Source organism: Silurus aristotelis (assembly GCF_946808225.1).
Source record: "Silurus aristotelis genome assembly, chromosome: 15".
Lineage (NCBI taxonomy): Eukaryota > Metazoa > Chordata > Actinopteri > Siluriformes > Siluridae > Silurus > Silurus aristotelis.
In genome coordinates, this window is record NC_139588.1 from 3,563,917 (window position 1) to 3,583,989 (window position 20,073).

Here is a 20,073-nt window from a genome sequence, read left to right on the forward strand (position 1 = left end):
AGGAGTCATGGGAGAAAGTCATGTGGTCAGATGAGACCAAAATAGATCTTTTGGGTCATAATTCCACTAAACGTGTTTGGAGGAAGAAGAATGATGAGTACCATCCCAAGAACACCATCCCTACTGTGAAGCATAGGGGTGGTAGCATCATGCTTTGGGGGGGTGTTTCTGCACATAGGACAGGGCGACTGTACTGTATTAAGGAGAGGATGACCGGGGCAATGTATTGCGAGATTTTGGGGAACAACGTCCTTCCCTCAGTTAGAGCTTTGAAGATGGGTCGAGGCTGGGTCTTCCAACATGACAATGACCCGAAGCACACAGCCAGGATAACCAAGGAGTGGCTCTGTAAGAAGTATATCAAGGTTCTGGTGTGGCCTAGCCAGTCTCCAGACCTAAACCCAATAGAGAATCTTTGTAGGGAGCTCAAACTCCATGTTTCTCAGCGACAGGCCAGACTGATCTAGAGAAGATCTGTGTGGAGGAGTGGGCCAAAATCCCTCCTGCAGTGTGTGCAACCCTGGTGAAAAACTACAGGAAACGTTTGACCTCTGTAATTGCAAACAAAGGCTACTGTACCAAATATTAACATTGACTTTCTCAGGTGTTCAAATACTTATTTGCTGCTGTATCATACAAATAAATAGTTAAAAAAAAAATCATACATTGTGATTTCTGGATTTTTTTTTTTTTTATATTATGTCTCTCACAGTGGACATGCACCTACGATGACAATTTCAGACCCCGCCATGATTTCTAAGTGGGAGAACTTGCAAAATAGCAGGTTGTTCAAATACTTATTTTCTTTACTGTATATATATTGGGCTGTCAAAATTCAAACCCAAATTCTTTTAAACGGCACTAAATTTTATTAATGCGATATCAATTCAGCGCACATTTCTGTTTTAACATTTTTATAAAAAATATAAATACATAAATAAATAAATAAATATAAAAGAGAAATTAAAACCTTTCTCTGTTTTGGTTTGTCTTTTAACTGGGTTATCATTTTTGTTCTCACTGAAGAATTTCTTCACAAATGTGGTATTTATTTTATATTGTGTTCCATCTGAGTCTTCAATGGTCACAGAATTCTCTTTTCTAGATACGATTGTGTACGGATTGGGTTGAATGTTGTTGTTAGTTTTAGTTTAGTTTTAATCTTTTCCTGTTTGAACAGGACTTGATCTCCCACTTCCAGCTGTAAATTCTTTGCCCCATAGTGGTGATCAGTATACAGCTTGGTTTTTCCCTTTCTGCTCAGCATCATGGTCCTTTATCTCCTGGTCTTTGTGTGGCATAGAAAACCCTGCAATTTTCCCCTGATTTTCCCATTGAAGTTTTCCATGTGCTCACAGCCACATTTCTCACATTCTTCTGCTTCATGCTTGTGTGCGTCGTCCCTTGTTTCCAAAGACCAGATATAAGAGTGCATCTGCTGTTTTTTGCTCACCAGGAACATAAACACGAAAATCAAATGGTCAAGCGGTTTATGATCCGTGATCAAGTTAAACTTTTGTTCATATATATGTAGATGGAGTCTCTATGCCCATACTAATAGAAATGCTTAGTGCTCTGTTTAGGATTTTTTTTGCTCAATTTCAATTAAGCTGCCACTGACTTTGCATATAGGGATATTCTCTCCATTTTGTTCTTGAATCAACACGACTCCAATGCCTACCAGACTTGCATCCTTGTCAAAATTAAGCTAGTTTTGATTGCTTTAAGGCTGGAAAATGCCCGTCTTTGCTCTGGACCAAACTTGAATCTATTGTCTTTCAGTCTCCTTAGTGGTTTGGTGATGATTGATGCAAATTGTAAAATTCTCACCAATCCTGAGCATCTTAGTACTTCTGATGCATTCTTTGATCCTCTGTCATTGATCAGAGCACAAATTGTTTTAGCTGTTAGGCAAATCCCTTTCTCTGAGAGCAGCATTTCCATTAACATCAGCTTAATTATATTATATTGACACTTTTCCCCATCGAGTGTCAAACGGCAATTCACAAGTCTCTGCTCATGCGTCTCCTGGAAAGGAGCAATACTGATACTGCTTGCTGGGTAATGAAACTCACTCAGAATATTGGTCTCTTGTATTGGTATGTACCGTTGTGTACAGAAAATGAAGTAATACCTCCGGACTGTAGCATAAGCATTAATTGGTGGTAAGCCCATTTGAGATCATGTTTACTAAAAACAGAGGAGACATTTGTGCTTTGAAGGAGTTGTGTACAGAAATTGGCTATCGACCACGGATTATTACTTTATTTGCCTGCTGCATATCTAAACATAGTCTAATAACGTTGTCAGGCTTGGGAACAATCACCACCGGGTTGACCCATGGAGTGGTGCCAGTGACTGGTTCAATGATGTCCAGCTGCAGATGCTGCTGAATTTTACATTCTACTGCTTCTCTCAAGTGGAATGGAATTCATCCTATTGGTTGGGCTACTGGAGGCACATCATCATCAATGTTTAAGCTTATCTGCTCGGTGTTAAACTGTCCAGAACTGGGAACTTGTCACCACTGCCAGTTGAACGAAACCCCTTCAAGACTGTGGCGCCAGTCTTGCATTGAATTAATATAAATTTTACAATGTTGTGGCATACTGATGCAGGTGAAAGAAGCTTGGGAGGTCCTTGGTTTGAATTTAATTGGATCGCTGCCAGAAACAGCACGCAGCAACAAGTGACAAGCAACAAGCGACCTGTTCACCAAGTGGGTGATTGCAGAACCCATGCAATCAAAGACAGCGGCTGAGTTGTCTGCAATAATAACAACAAAGGTGTATTCCTTTGGCACGGTTATTAAAATCATCACAGACTGATTGAAGGAGTTTGTTAATGTAACCCAGGGTGTTTATAGATGGTTAAATGGTGGATCAGTGGGGGATGCTGAATGAGCAGGAGGGGGAAAATTGATGATTGAATTTGAAAAGAAATAGCATTTGTAAATGAATAAATATGTATTTTTGTTTAATTTTCTGAATGTGAGAAATGTACTTGGTCGTTACTGAGCATTGTCTCCTTTAAGAGAGTGTGAGATATTGACCAATGACGAGAGAGGACTCATTGCCGAGGAATGACTCAGACACAGCGCGAAAAAAAAGAGAGAGGAATACTAAGGATTGTTGGAGATTTCAGAAAGAAGAAGAAGAAAAAAAACACGCGTTTGAGAATTAAAACAAACAAAAACAAACATACAAACAAACAAACAAAAAAAAAAAAAAACTAGAAGGGAATTCTAGTAAAATATTAGTTTAGTTTGAACTGAATTTTTTTTTGTTGAATTGGTTGAATTTTGGATTTGGCAACAACACGGACTACGTTGCTACCACATGGAACAAGATGGCGAGCCACCCAACAGACCTTGATTGAAACGAGGATATCTGAGGACTTCAGTGGATACACTACTTTGTTTTTCTGGATTGAAAAGAAAAAAAAATAAATAAAGAAAAAGAGGAAAAATTGCGCAGGACGACAGATTGACCCGACATCGAACTCTTCGGTTGTTTTCCTCAATCGTTTGTGGACTATTTTTTTTTTTTTTCCTGGTCAGCAAAACGGTAGGCCTGAACTGCTGCATCTAACATCACTCCGGTAAGGACGAACTGTTCGCTTTGAATCGAAATACTGGTGTTTGAAAGGAAAGAAATCTATTGAATTTATGCATCACAATTGTTTCATTTATTGACTGTTGTATTGTGTGGCATTATGGTTCACTCCACTTGATTGCTCATTACAGTTTAAGGTCATTGTGATTATTGACGTTTTTTTTTTTTTTTTCCTTCATACATTGTTAAGATTGAGTCCTATACCTTAATGGTTAATGGATTTTAAATGTTTTATCCAAGTTTAGAGTTATTGGGATTTAAAATAAAAAAAAAAAAGTGTGATTTAAACTAGGGAGGATTTCTTAATTTCTAAACTTAGTTCAAGGTAAAACAGTTAAGATTAAGTAGGTTCAAAGTAAAATTAGATTGACTAAGATAGATTAAAAAAAGAATAAGTCTTAAGATAAATATAAAAAAAAATAAAATAAACATAGAAATGAATTTGGTTAATTTTATTTGCATTCTTTAAAGAATAAGTTATGAGTTTATAGAATTCTTTATTTTCTTTATTTTGTGTTTCTGCTAAAAGGGAAGCATTAATTGTTTTTTTTTATTAATTTTCTCTTCGTTATAATATAATAACTTTATTATAATTCAGCCACATTGTTGTCTGTCTGTTTATTTAGTCTCTCACTGCTGCTCTCTCCGAATCTAGAACACTGGTCCATGTTACCCTCTGACTGATTCACCTGGGCATTTAAATAAGCCACGAGGTGCTGACTACTTAAAGGGGCGTTACATTAACAAGGTAAAGTTTTGTAAAGTTTAAATTTTTTTTTTCCACTATTCTACTCTCAACATATGTTGTTGTCTACATTTACTCCAGTCTTGAAAATGTAACTGATGATTCCTCTGCAGCTCAATGAAAGCATTTTCAGTACACTTAACATAAATCATGCTTCTTCAATGCTTCCCATCCCCAGACCAATGGGCAGGGAACTCTTTGGACGCTCTTTGGACAGGGAACTCCTGTAAGTTTTATTGTTGTTTTTACAGTTGTTCATTAACTTTATAAATGCATTGATGTGAACAGGATGAAAGGACAAATCAAAACATCAAGCATTCCCTCAGAAAGTATGTGAATGACAACCACATGACTGGGACCTCCACCTTCCTGCTGTGGTGTTTGGAATCAACAATGCGAAGCAGCTTGTGTCTTAACATGCTAACTTATTATATCTACAGTTAATTGCCAATGGTAAAGCAATTGGTGAATTTATTAAAGCCTGTTTCTAGTTTCAATATCTTCAAATTTAATAGGGAGCTTTACTAAGTTTTATTTTCATGGATATAAAAAAATGCCCATTGCAGGTTTTGTTGGTAGCTAAGAGGGAGTTGTTATAGGAGCCTCATTATCGGGCCTTCAAGTTTATATAGGAGCCTCATTCTCTGGCCTTCGAGTTCGTATATGAGCCTCGTTCTCGGGCCTTCAGGTTCATATAGGATCCTCGTTCTCAGGCTACAGAACTGGTCCTTTAATCACACATTACTTGTATTTATTTTGTGTTTATTTTTGAATACCAGACACATTGCAGAATTCATTGACCCAGGCTCCTGGACAGAGAAGACGTGAAAAGACCTTGAGGTTAGTTTTAAATAAAAAAAATTGTGTAAAGCCTTAAGTCTATAGCAGGTGTCTCCAATCGAGCTCCCCTCCTGTAGACTTCAGTTCCAACCAGCTCCAACACACCTGTCTGTAATTATCAAAAACTGAACACCATTAGCTGCTTCAGCTGTGCTTGATTGGGGTTGGAGCTAAAATCTACTGGACAGTAGCTCATCAGGAGCAGGGCTGGAGACCCCTGGTATATATGGATGCAGCTTTAAACAAGCTAACAGTTGCGTTTAAAACTAACTGTGAATGACTTTTCTTTTTCCAGTGTTTTCCTCAAATATAATTTACAGCAATAATCTACAATTGCTAATGGACAGGTTCCCAGGCGTGAAGCAGTGATGGATTTGCTAGGATTGATTCCCGAGCATGAAGTAATCCATTGTGTTTTATTAGTAGCTCACAGATGACATGATGAAACTTGCCACAGTTCACTTTAATGGGAAAGAATGTAAATTGCGAGTCTGTGTTCCTTTGTTACAGCTGTGCTTTAACCCAATGAATTCACAAACCTAAAAAACAACTGCAGAAACGAGGGTGGAGGGGATCTGTGGTACAGTCTATATAAAAGCTGTGTACATAATCAGCCTTCAACTCCACAGAAACACAGGTAACTAGGTAGGTCTGGGTGTGTAGGTAGTGTAAGGTGGGGAACCACCCACTGGTCCAATGGCGGTCTCCAGAGGCGTGGCGAAGGATTCTCGCCCGTTCTAGTCTTTCCTTTCACATTAAATAATAAGATATGGATTTATGCATTTCTTAATTTTGGTTATTAACCTCTTATCTGACTCTAATTAAATAAAACATAATTAATATTTGCATAGGTTGTTATTTTACTAATAGTATAATTTGGATGGATGTTTGATTAGTTATTCTGATTAAGCTCTGGTATTACACTCGTTCATTCGGTTCTTATAGTCGCACATGATCCTAGTATGGGCCCTTATAATTTATATACTGGTCAACGGTCATAAGCGAATCAGTATTGGTCCCTGCCAGAGGTTGGACTATACGCTTAAGCGGCCATTCTCTGCGTGCTTAACTTTAAACATACTTTATTTAGTCCCCTTAGAGGTGACACCCAATTATTACAATAATTATTTCTAACCAAAGGTAATGAGTAGAATAATATTGAAATAATCAGAGGTTGAGGCTGACCCTATTTAGAGTGATCAGAAATGTTACTCTAAATGGAAATACATATTGTTAGCCTCCACGCTTCTAAGTACACTTAAACTAACACCAAGTGCTAGTCGTATCTCTCAAATCCTCAGCTGATGTATTATTCACTATCTAACTGGGATTTAGGCCGATTCTAGCCTGATTTCAGTCAAGTCAAGTCAAGTCAAGAAGTCAAGAGTCAAGAAGCTTTTATTGTCATTTCAACCATATATAGCTGATGCAGTACACAGTGAAATGAAACAACGTTCCTCCTGAACCAAGGTGCTACATAGAACAACATAAAACAAACAGTACAGAACAGAAGAACACAGGGCCGAGAACTAAGATCCTCGCCACATAAAGTGCATGTGTGCAGCTGGTGCAAACAGTGCAAAAGACAACACAAGACAGTGCAAGACAACACAGGACAGTGCAGGACAATACACAATACACAAAATATAAAATTAAAAATAGAAATAGCTCCGCCAGTAAAACCTGTCGTAACAGAATAAGGTGCAGTGTAAACAGAAAAATGTAAACAGAATTTGTGCAATTCAGCAGTAGCAGCAATCAAAAATAGAGTTAACAGTAACCAAAGGATTTGGACAGAATATTGTGCAAAATAACAAGTCCCGGAATCAGCAACAGACGGCATGTAAACATTTTGCGATCGTGAAAAATGTGATTGGTATTGAAACCTGGGTGAACGAAGTGTATGATGGGTGTTGAGTCCGGTTTGTGCGGATCAGTCACACAGTTGTGTGTGTGTGTGTGTGTAAGGGAGAGTTCAGTTCAGTTCTTTGTTTAGGAGCCTGATGGCTTGCGGGAAAAAACTGTTGCACAGTCTGGATGTGGCGGCCCGAATGCTTCGGAACTGTTTCCCTGATGGTAGGAGTGTGAAAAGTGTGTGTGACGGGTGTGTGTGATCATCCACAATGCTGTGTGCTTTGCGGATGCAGCGTGTAGTGTAGATGTCCATGATAGAGGGGAGAGAGATTCCGATGATCTTCTCAGCTGTCCTCACTATCCTCTGTAGGGTCTTGCGTTCCGAGACGGTGCAGTTCCCAAAACAGGCAGTGATGCAGCTGGTCAGGATGCTCTCAATGGTCCCTCTGTAGAACATGGAGAGGATGGGGGAAGGGAGATGAGCTTTCCTCAGCCTTCTCAGGAAGTAGAGACGCTGCTGGGCTTTCTTGGTGATGGAGCTGGTGTTAAGTGACCAGGTGAGCTTGTCCGCCAGATGAACACCAAGGAATTTGGTGCTCTTGACGATCTCCACTGAGGATCCAGCGATGATCAGTGGAGAATGGTCACTCTGTGTTCTCCTGAAGTCAACAACCATCTCTTTAGTTTTGTCAACGTTTAGAGACAGGTTGTTGGCTCCACACCAGGCTGTTAACCGTTGCACCTCCTCTCTGTATGCTGACTCGTCGTTCTTGCTGATTAGACCCACCACGGTCGTGTCATCGGCAAACTTGATGATGTGATTCGAGCTGTGCATTGGTGCACAGTCGTGAGTCAGCAGAGTGAACAGCAGTGGACTGAGCATACAGCCCTGGGGGGCCCCAGTGCTCAGTGTGGTGGTGCTGGAGATGCTGTTTCCGATCCGGACTGACTGAGGTCTTCCAGTCAGGAAGTCCAGGATCCAGTTGCAGAGGGAGGTGTTCAGGCCCAGTAGGCTCAGCTTCTCGATCAGGTGCTGCAGAATGATTGTGTTGAATGCTGAACTGAAGTCTATGAACAGCATCCTTACATAAGAGTCCTTGTTATCCAGATGGGTGAGGGCCAGATGAAGGGTTGTGGAAATAGCATCGTCCGTGGAGCGGTTTGGACGATATGCGAACTGCATGGGGTCCAGTGCGGGTGGAAGCTGGGTCTTTATGTGCCTCATGACGAGCCTCTCGAAGCACTTCATCATGATGGGTGTGAGTGCAATGGGACGATAGTCATTGAGGCAGGAGACAGAAGACTTTTTCGGCACAGGAATGATGGTCGTCGTCTTGAGGCACATAGGAACAGTGGCGCTGCTCAGGGAGATGTTGAAGATGTCAGTGAGGACATCTGCTAGCTGTTGTGCACATTCCCTGAGCACTCTGCCAGGAATGTTGTCTGGTCCAGCAGACTTCCGTAAGTTAACTCTGCATAGAGTTTTCCTCACTTCAGCTGTGGTTAGACAGAGCACCTGGTCACTGGGAGGAGGGATGGTCTTCCTCGCCACCAAGTTGTTCTGCACCTCGAAAGTGCACCTCATCAATGCACTTGCCGATGTAGCTGGTCACTGTTGACGTGTATTCCTCCAAGTTGATGAAATCGCCGTTGGTTGCAGCTTCCCTGAACATGTCCCAGTCAGTGCATTCAAAACAGTCCTGGAGGGCAGACATGGATCCTGCTGGCCAGGTTCTCACTTGCTTCCGAACTGGTCTTGAACGCCTGCTGAGTGGTCTGTATGCTGGGATCAACATAACAGAGATGTGGTCTGAGTACCCGAGGTGGGGGCGGGGCTTCGCCCGGTATGAGCCCCGGATGTTTGTGTAAACAACATCCAGCGTGTTTTCTCCTCTGGTTGCAAAGTCCACATTCTGATAAAATTTAGGGAGCACAGTCCTGAGATTTGCGTGATTAAAATCTTCGGCGACTATAAACAATCCGTCAGGGTGTGAGTTTTGAAGTCCGCTAATGGTCCCGTAGAGCACACTGAGCGCTTCCTTAGCATTAGCGCTAGGTGGTATGTACACTCCGAGCACAATAGCGGTGGTGAATTCCCGGGGTAAATAAAAAGGTCTACATCTCACAACAATAAACTCCAGCAGCGATGAGCAGTAAGTAGAAACAAACACAGAGTTCTTACACCATTCCGTGTTGATGTAAACACACAGACCGCCGCCGCGAGTCTTACCGCACAGAGCTGCATTTCTGTCGAAACGAAACGCGACTAGCCCGTCCAGCTGAATGGCGGCGTCCGGAACTCTGTCGCTCAGCCACGTCTCCGTAAACACAAAAACGCAGCAGTGTCTGAACTCACGCCAAGTAGCTTGTTGGAGTCTGATGTAGTCTAGTTTATTGTCCAGGGAGCAGACATTTGCCAGCAGTAGTGATGGTAGAGCGGGCCGGCTAGGGTTAGCTTTTAGCCAAGCATTAGCACCGGCTCGCTTTCCGCGCTTCTGTTTTCTCGCGCAGCGCTTCCGATTTCCCCTCCTCCGCCCGTCCGCCGCAGGCGATGCCGAGGACTGGAGGCCTGGTTCTCGGAGCACGCCGAGGTCGCGTAGCTTCTGCCGCAGGTCATCATTAATGGTGTTGTTTGGGTTGTTGCTGAGTTCATTCAGGGTTTTTCGGTTGTACACAGGGACACCGGTTGCTCTGATGTCCATGTATTGTAGTAAGGCGGGCTACAAAGTAAGAGTAGCACCATTTTGGGTCCGGAGCGGCCGCTGCGAGCTACTGCCGCTCCGAGCTACTGCCGCTCCGCCATCTTGGAACCTTTTGTTCCAAGATACCGTAATTGTCCTTACGGTAACTACGGATGCAACGTTATTACTTGCAGTGTCAACATTTACCGAGCAACACAGAATAAAAGCAAACATAAATTATTAACCAGGTAAGAAAATCACAATTCAAAGCCAATTCATAGTTCAATTAAAAAATAACACAAATACAAACCAATAGTATTAACATTTAAACAGGAAATATAAAACCTTTCATACCTGGTAAAAGACGACACACAGTAATTGTGTGGGAGATCTGTTTACAGATTCCCTGAAATGTTGGTCAGTTCTCCTTAAATACCCAGATAGAGTAAACATTATGTAAACATTATTTATCAATGAGAGTTTGCATTGATTGGTTCTTACAGACCTGCGGGAGACACCTCGCCTGTATACATTTGTAGTGGGGCACACGCCCCTTGCATAGAGTTATGTTTTCTTAACTCTATTAAACCTTTTTTATTATTTGTTTTATTGCTGTGGGAATGGAACCTGTATACCAGTCGCGATAAACCTTTGTGAAATAAAACATGAACATTTTCCGTCGTTATTTACATGTGATATGACCTTTCTTACACATCATCTGATGTGCTGTAGAATGTCCTGTGTTGAGAATGTAACAAGAAAAGGAGGGGTAAAGGGGTCAGACATTTGTCTGCAGATCTATCATTTGTATGGAGATGTGGTGTTTGAAGACCAAGGGTAGCTCTCTGGGGAGCCTACTGTATTCCAGATAAAGTTCTGGTTCTCGAGAGGGGTGTTGTGGGGTCTTGGTCCCCTGCCGTGAGTCCTGGAGGAAACTTGTTGTGTTGAGTTCTCTTTTGATGTTCTTGTTGCCTCGGGCACCTACAGGGCACACACTGCACTCTCGGGCTCCTGGTGAGCGCGATCCAACATTCGGTTGCGATGAGCTCAAAGCGGCAAAAAACGCTTCACTCCCTTTTTTACAAAAAAGTCAAGCAGTGTAAGTTGACATATGGTATCCGAATTGTGTTGCACAATGTGTAGTAACTCTGCCTGTTGCTCTTGTTGAATAATTAGCACGTTTTAAAGGATTATAAGAAAAAATGCTTGGACAAACGTTCACTTTTTTTCTGTGTATTTTCCTTAACTCTTTTATAACGGCTTTTGTTTTAATAAGTGTGTTATCTAAACCCTTCAAATAAGAATAAAGATAATGTTGAACTGAGATTTTACAGCATGTTTAACTCTGCCAATTCTACATATCAGGTATGTGTCACGGTATGTACATGGAGAGACGAGGACGACAAATAGTAACATTAAACATGTAATTTTAATAATAAGGAGCAGGTAAATCACACATACATACAACGTAGTAAAGACGATAACCGACAATGAGTACAATGGTGATGAGTATAGAGTCCGAGTGAACAGACAGGTGAAGACGGGAGACAAACATGGTGGATGACGGGGTGCAAAGGATGATGGGTGATGTAGTCCGGTGAATGAGTGTAGATTACAGGGGAAACGTTACAGTATGATGATAGGAACAATCTTTATTTTATGGGGTGCTCTTTAATTATTGCACTAATTTTACGTTTTTGTGATGTCAAGAATAAGCAAGAAACAGACAGCTTAGGTTTGTAAGGGCAGATTCAGGATGTCACACAAGAAACTTTACAGGTGAGAACAGATGTGGCTTTTAACACCTGGCTGCTATTGCAGTATTTTTATTTTATTTTTTTACATTTTATAATGTATAATCTATTAATACACAAGTGTTTGTAGGATTATATATGGACCAATCATAAACAATGTAACTAGTAAAATATACAAATAAATCCAACACATCAGTATGATGAACAACTGCACATTAGCTGTTTATTAGTAGACTACTTAGAAAGCACCTTATTAATTCCTTACTCTTCATGACCATATTCTGCATCCCATAATCCTACCTAATACCTAAATTTAACTACAACGACTACCTTAAAAGCTAATAAGCAGTAAATTAAGAGTTTGAGGCAAATGTAAAAGTGAATAGTGAATGTGTTCCCCATACTAAAGTGTTAAAAAAAACTATTTAGGATACAAATTATTGGTTAATGTCCAGCAGTGTACTTAATTTGTTATTTTCTTCTGTATGTCACACTGTAAAAAATGTCCATAGTTTTAACGGTAAAAAATTGTAAAGTAGCAACGGGAAAAAAAATTTAAATTATGAAATGTGAAATTACCGTTGAATTAACAGTTAAATACTGTTAATGTAAATACAAGAAAATGTTGTTCATTTTACATTCTTATTTTGTAAAAACTGCATTAAAAAACAATGAAAACAGTAAAGTACACTAAAACAATAAAATAAATGCGAGTAGATTTAAGGTGAATAGTTGTAAAGCAGCAACGGTAAAAACCTGTAAACTATAAAATATTAAATTACTGTGGAATGAACAGTTAAATACTATTAATGTAAATACAAGAAAATATGATATTTTTGCATTATTTATGTTAAAACCTCAGTTAAATTTCTTAAAACAACAGTAAAGTACCCAAAAATAAATAAGCTATTTAGCTCATTGCTGTTTGCTGTTTGCTTTAGATGCATCAATACAACATTTTGTGTACCTCTATGAAAATAAAATATTAGAAACTTGACAATACATGACGTTTGGTTTTTAATGATGCCTATTCAGAGTATAGTGTTATTGAGCTCTCTCTCTCTCTCTCTCTCTCTCTCTCTCTCTCTCTCTCTCTCTCTCTCTCTCTCTCTCTCTCTCTCTCTCTCTATATATATATATATATATATATATAATTAGGGCTGGGACGATTCACTAATCTGGCGATTCAATACATATTGCGATTCTGTAGCTATTGCGATTCATGGTTTAAATTGTGATTTTTTTTTTTTTGCTTAATAAAGATTAGACAATGACAAATACTTGATCATACCCTTATTAAAGAGACTGTATATGAGTTTTATTAACAAAAACAATGCATCACATCTTTCTGAATTTTTATTTCAGGAGCACACACATACATAGTGCATAAAGAACCTTGAACCATAAACTTGCAAGTAGCAAAAACTTGAATATAATATTTAAATGTGCAACAAAAATAACTAAAAACAATACTCTCTAAAATAAAATAAAAGTGCTGTTTAAACTGTTCCAATGTCCAACTCAGTCAAGGTGCTAATATCCTTCTCTCTCTTCCTCACCTCAGGTGAGAGCAGTGCAACCTGTTGCTCCAGAAAACATTCAACCATGTCATAGGCACTATTTCATTTTGTTAAAACGTCTGTTATAAGTTCGTGCACAGGGAGCTCGAGTAACGTTTGTTGGAAATCCAGTGATGCGTCGTACTCGTCCGAGTAACTTCGCGACGGCGGGCAGCTTCAGTGAGGTCAGATTATGAGTGTGCGCGTAGCACTTAATATGGAGAAAGACGATTCATTGGGCAGCGATAACCATATTAGACGCATTTTCTGTGACTAAAGCAGGGTCTTTATCCGTTAAACAATTCTCAAAGAGCTTTACTTCCCTGCCTCTGCCATGGTTTCGATTTCTCTCGCCAGTTTGAAACAGATATGACGTCTTTAATACAGACACCAACAAAATATGTTTGGCCCTCTGTTGGAATAAAAGCGGTAACGTTCTCTTTCATCATCTCATGTTCGAGATCCACCTATGGGAAGGGCATCCGTACCTGACCTCTGCAGAAGCATCCAATTGCACCAAGTCTGGCTTGACAGACAGGAGCGCGTGCCAATGGCAGGTAAGGCAACGCTCCTTACCCGAGTGCATAAGGCACCTGCACGCGCTACCTCTCCTCAGTTAACATTCGCTTCTCGCGACTTCTGCAATTTTTTCCTCACAGCTTCCTGGTTTTCTGGACTGCACTTTTTTTTTCGTCTTCAGGAGGACATATCGTCTGATCAGCCTCCGCCGGACGTGCCCGTCCTCAGCCAGGTTAGCTTCGCGAGCCGCCCACGCTTGCATTCCTTTTTTTTTTTCTTTATGGCGCTTTCTAAAGCGGCACCGGCTACTCCGGTGGACAACCTATCGCGGGCCTGCCCGACCGCGTGCGGCGCACTCATCGCCGCGAGGGATTCTCATCCCTTCTGTGTTGTCTGCATGGGTCTCAAGCATGCGCAAGAAGCTATTGACCTCCCGGAGAACTGTAGCCATTGCCTGGCGCTCCCAAAAAAGCTCCTGCGTCGCAGACTCAAAACGCCCGCTTCGCAGTGTGTCGATTTTGAGCTCTCCGACTCTGAGGGGGAAAAAGGCGACGCCGCTGCGCACCCGGGGGCCTCCCGTGGTGCGATTTCCTCTAACTGGGCCGACTTGTGTCCTTCCCCGTTCGAGGATTTACTACCGGTCGACAACCGTCTCCCCGAAGGACCGACAGGTTCCGGGGATGAGATCGAGGCGGACCTTCTCGACGGCTCGGATGACGAGGACGCCATCCCGTCCTCCGTGGCCCCTCAGGCTCCCTCCGCCCCATCTCATTCGGTTTTGCTGGAGCTTTGTGAACTCGCTGCTGCGCGGCTCGGCATCAAATGGCCGGCTCTCCTGAATGCTTCGGATCAGGAAAGGGACGTATATGACGGCAAGCTTCTGGGACCTCCTTCCGGCCCGAGAAAGCAGCTGCTTCCCGTCCTTCCTGCATGTGCTAAACACATGAGATATTGCTGGGGAGATCCGCTCGACCTGAAAAACGGTCTTGCTGGGTTGGAAGTTAAGGATATGGCGAGTCTTGGCATGGGCGATCCCCCGGTTATCGAGCCTTCCATCACCAGACACCTCAACCCATCTCATGGCGGGCTGCTCGCCCCACTCAAGCCCGTCCTCCCGGGTAAAATGGATCGCTTCTCTGCATCGATTCATCAGGCATCGTACAAAGCCTCAGCTCTCGCTATACGAGCTCTTAATGTCTCCTCGCTGTTGGCCGCGTATCAGGCCGAACTCCTGATCGATTTGGGTCAACAACTGGAGAAAGGGTCACCATCGCCCGATCTCTGGAAGGAGGTCGTCTCGGTCAATGGCCTTGTTCTCCGTAATGCCCGTCAGGCTGTCCAAGCGAGCGGGCGTTCTATGGCTTTATCGGTGGTCGGAGAACGTGCACTGTGGCTCAATCTTTCTGTTCTCCCTGATAGTGAGAAACGTCGCATCGCAGGAGCGCCGATTGAACCCGCTTATACGTTCAATAAAGCAGAACGATTGGTTTTGCTCGATCGATCTGAGCGATGCTTTTTTCCACATAAGCATCTATCCTCCGCACATGAAATTCCTTCGTTTCGCCTACCAAGGCGTGTGTTACGAATTTACGGTCCTTCCGTTCGGGCTCGCGCTGAGTCCGAGGATGTTCTGTCTGTGTGTGGAGGCGGGACTTGCGCCTTTGAGATCAGCGGGTTTTAGAATCCTCACATACATAGACGATTGGCTTATTATAGCCGATTTGAGAGAGAAAGTGATTCAAAACACTGCCCGTGTGCTCTCTCACATCGCTGCGCTCGGTTTCAGAGTCAATGTGAACAAGAGCAACTTCACTCCCGCTCAGGAGGTCATATTCCTGGGGCTGGAGCTGAATTCCGTTACGATGCGCATGCGCCTGTCACAGAAGCGCATCTCTTCATTCATGAACTGTCTCGCGCGGTTCAGGGAAGGAGCGCGCATACAGTATCGCACATGCCTCAGATTACAGGGTCTTATGGCTTCGGCTGTCCATGCGTTGCCTCTAGGTCTTCTCGAGAATGAGGGCTTTTATGAAGTGGGTTTTGTCCCTGCATCTCAGCCCGTTGCGCGATCTTTGCCGCTATGTCACGGTGACGCGCGCGTGCATGGCCGCGCTGCGCCGCTGGAGAGCTGCGGAGTTTTCTGCATCCCATAATCCTACCTAATACCTAAATTTAACTACAACGACTACCTTAAAAGCTAATAAGCAGTAAATTAAGAGTTTGAGGCAAATGTAAAAGTGAATAGTGAATGTGTTCCCCATACTAAAGTGTTAAAAAAAACTATTTAGGATACAAATTATTGGTTAATGTCCAGCAGTGTACTTAATTTGTTATTTTCTTCTGTATGTCACACTGTAAAAAATGTCCATAGTTTTAACGGTAAAAAATTGTAAAGTAGCAACGGGAAAAAAAATTTAAATTATGAAATGTGAAATTACCGTTGAATTAACAGTTAAATACTGTTAATGTAAATACAAGAAAATGTTGTTCATTTTACATTCTTATTTTGTAAAAACTGCATTAAAAAACAATGAAAACAGTAAAGTACACTAAAACAATAAAATAAATGCGAGTAGATTTAAGGTGAATGGTTGTAAAGCAGCAACGGTAAAAACCTGTAAACTATAAAATATTAAATTACTGTGGAATGAACAGTTAAATACTATTAATGTAAATACAAGAAAATATGATATTTTTGCATTATTTATGTTAAAACCTCAGTTAAATTTCTTAAAACAACAGTAAAGTACCCAAAAATAAATAAGCTATTTAGCTCATTGCTGTTTGCTGTTTGCTTTAGATGCATCAATACAACATTTTGTGTACCTCTATGAAAATAAAATATTAGAAACTTGACAATACATGACGTTTGGTTTTTAATGATGCCTATTCAGAGTATAGTGTTATTGAGCTCTCTCTCTCTCTCTCTCTCTCTCTCTCTCTCTCTCTCTCTCTCTCTCTCTCTCTCTCTCTATATATATATATATATATATATATATATATATAATTAGGGCTGGGACGATTCACTAATCTGGCGATTCAATACATATTGCGATTCTGTAGCTATTGCGATTCATGGTTTAAATTGTGATTTTTTTTTTTTTGCTTAATAAAGATTAGACAATGACAAATACTTGATCATACCCTTATTAAAGAGACTGTATATGAGTTTTATTAACAAAAACAATGCATCACATCTTTCTGAATTTTTATTTCAGGAGCACACACATACATAGTGCATAAAGAACCTTGAACCATAAACTTGCAAGTAGCAAAAACTTGAATATAATATTTAAATGTGCAACAAAAATAACTAAAAACAATACTCTCTAAAATAAAATAAAAGTGCTGTTTAAACTGTTCCAATGTCCAACTCAGTCAAGGTGCTAATATCCTTCTCTCTCTTCCTCACCTCAGGTGAGAGCAGTGCAACCTGTTGCTCCAGAAAACATTCAACCATGTCATAGGCACTATTTCATTTTGTTAAAACGTCTGTTATAAGTTCGTGCACAGGGAGCTCGAGTAACGTTTGTTGGAAATCCAGTGATGCGTCGTACTCGTCCGAGTAACTTCGCGACGGCGGGCAGCTTCAGTGAGGTCAGATTATGAGTGTGCGCGTAGCACTTAATATGGAGAAAGACGATTCATTGGGCAGCGATAACCATATTAGACGCATTTTCTGTGACTAAAGCAGGGTCTTTATCCGTTAAACAATTCTCAAAGAGCTTTACTTCCCTGCCTCTGCCATGGTTTCGATTTCTCTCGCCAGTTTGAAACAGATATGACGTCTTTAATACAGACACCAACAAAATATGTTTGGCCCTCTGTTGGAATAAAAGCGGTAACGTTCTCTTTCATCATCTCATGTTCGAGATCCACCTATGGGAAGGGCATCCGTACCTGACCTCTGCAGAAGCATCCAATTGCACCAAGTCTGGCTTGACAGACAGGAGCGCGTGCCAATGGCAGGTAAGGCAACGCTCCTTACCCGAGTGCATAAGGCACCTGCACGCGCTACCTCTCCTCAGTTAACATTCGCTTCTCGCGACTTCTGCAATTTTTTCCTCACAGCTTCCTGGTTTTCTGGACTGCACTTTTTTTTTCGTCTTCAGGAGGACATATCGTCTGATCAGCCTCCGCCGGACGTGCCCGTCCTCAGCCAGGTTAGCTTCGCGAGCCGCCCACGCTTGCATTCCTTTTTTTTTTTCTTTATGGCGCTTTCTAAAGCGGCACCGGCTACTCCGGTGGACAACCTATCGCGGGCCTGCCCGACCGCGTGCGGCGCACTCATCGCCGCGAGGGATTCTCATCCCTTCTGTGTTGTCTGCATGGGTCTCAAGCATGCGCAAGAAGCTATTGACCTCCCGGAGAACTGTAGCCATTGCCTGGCGGTCCCAAAAAAGCTCCTGCGTCGCAGACTCAAAACGCCCGCTTCGCAGTGTGTCGATTTTGAGCTCTCCGACTCTGAGGGGGAAAAAGGCGACGCCGCTGCGCACCCGGGGGCCTCCCGTGGTGCGATTTCCTCTAACTGGGCCGACTTGTGTCCTTCCCCGTTCGAGGATTTACTACCGGTCGACAACCGTCTCCCCGAAGGACCGACAGGTTCCGGGGATGAGATCGAGGCGGACCTTCTCGACGGCTCGGATGACGAGGACGCCATCCCGTCCTCCGTGGCCCCTCAGGCTCCCTCCGCCCCATCTCATTCGGTTTTGCTGGAGCTTTGTGAACTCGCTGCTGCGCGGCTCGGCATCAAATGGCCGGCTCTCCTGAATGCTTCGGATCAGGAAAGGGACGTATATGACGGCAAGCTTCTGGGACCTCCTTCCGGCCCGAGAAAGCAGCTGCTTCCCGTCCTTCCTGCATGTGCTAAACACATGAGATATTGCTGGGGAGATCCGCTCGACCTGAAAAACGGTCTTGCTGGGTTGGAAGTTAAGGATATGGCGAGTCTTGGCATGGGCGATCCCCCGGTTATCGAGCCTTCCATCACCAGACACCTCAACCCATCTCATGGCGGGCTGCTCGCCCCACTCAAGCCCGTCCTCCCGGGTAAAATGGATCGCTTCTCTGCATCGATTCATCAGGCATCGTACAAAGCCTCAGCTCTCGCTATACGAGCTCTTAATGTCTCCTCGCTGTTGGCCGCGTATCAGGCCGAACTCCTGATCGATTTGGGTCAACAACTGGAGAAAGGGTCACCATCGCCCGATCTCTGGAAGGAGGTCGTCTCGGTCAATGGCCTTGTTCTCCGTAATGCCCGTCAGGCTGTCCAAGCGAGCGGGCGTTCTATGGCTTTATCGGTGGTCGGAGAACGTGCACTGTGGCTCAATCTTTCTGTTCTCCCTGATAGTGAGAAACGTCGCATCGCAGGAGCGCCGATTTAACCCGCTTATACGTTCAATAAAGCAGAACGATTGGTTTTGCTCGATCGATCTGAGCGATGCTTTTTTCCACATAAGCATCTATCCTCCGCACATGAAATTCCTTCGTTTCGCCTACCAAGGCGTGTGTTACGAATTTACGGTCCTTCCGTTCGGGCTCGCGCTGAGTCCGAGGATGTTCTGTCTGTGTGTGGAGGCGGGACTTGCGCCTTTGAGATCAGCGGGTTTTAGAATCCTCACATACATAGACGATTGGCTTATTATAGCCGATTTGAGAGAGAAAGTGATTCAAAACACTGCCCGTGTGCTCTCTCACATCGCTGCGCTCGGTTTCAGAGTCAATGTGAACAAGAGCAACTTCACTCCCGCTCAGGAGGTCATATTCCTGGGGCTGGAGCTGAATTCCGTTACGATGCGCATGCGCCTGTCACAGAAGCGCATCTCTTCATTCATGAACTGTCTCGCGCGGTTCAGGGAAGGAGCGCGCATACAGTATCGCACATGCCTCAGATTACAGGGTCTTATGGCTTCGGCTGTCCATGCGTTGCCTCTAGGTCTTCTCGAGAATGAGGGCTTTTATGAAGTGGGTTTTGTCCCTGCATCTCAGCCCGTTGCGCGATCTTTGCCGCTATGTCACGGTGACGCGCGCGTGCATGGCCGCGCTGCGCCGCTGGAGAGCTGCGGAGTTTTACGCGCATGGGATTCCTCTCGGGGCGATCATGCTGCGGAAAGTGGTAACGACAGATGCCTCCTTAACGGGGTGGGGAGCCACACAGGAGGGCAGATCAGTGAACGGTGTATGGCCAAACTCACTTCATTTAGCCCATATAAATTATTTGGAGCTCCTCACTGTGTTAAAAGCTCTAAAGCATTTTTTGCCTCGCCTGCAGGGACATCATGTGCTGGTGCGCTGCAACAATACGACAGCTGTGGCACATATCAACCGTCAAGGCGGCATGTGCTCCTCCAAGCTTCATGCTCTAGCTCACAGGTTGCTGGTTTGGAGCGCACGGCATTTTCTGTTGTTACGGGTGACTCACGTCCCGGGCATTTTGAACAGGGGCGCAGACCTTCTGTCGAGAGGAAACCCACTCTACGGAGAATGGCGGCTCCACCCTCAGATAGT

General features: G+C 43.2%; 2 protein-coding genes across 2 annotated transcripts in view; one reads left to right on the top strand and one right to left on the bottom strand.

The window, feature by feature from the left end:
• Positions 1–2,637, top strand: part of LOC310738044 (uncharacterized protein) — a 387,632-nt gene extending 384,995 nt beyond the window's left edge. Inside the window, exon 28 of the mRNA XM_083562882.1 lies at positions 2,619–2,637. Within this exon, the coding sequence (XP_083419008.1) occupies positions 2,619–2,622 (4 nt within the window). The 3' untranslated portion in view covers positions 2,623–2,637. The remainder of the gene's footprint in view (positions 1–2,618) is intronic.
• LOC310738441 (uncharacterized protein) overlaps positions 1–20,073 on the bottom strand; it is a gene marked incomplete at its 5' end in the record, with an annotated part of 500,089 nt that overhangs the window by 119,067 nt on the left and 360,949 nt on the right. The gene's annotated exons all lie outside the window — the stretch shown is intronic.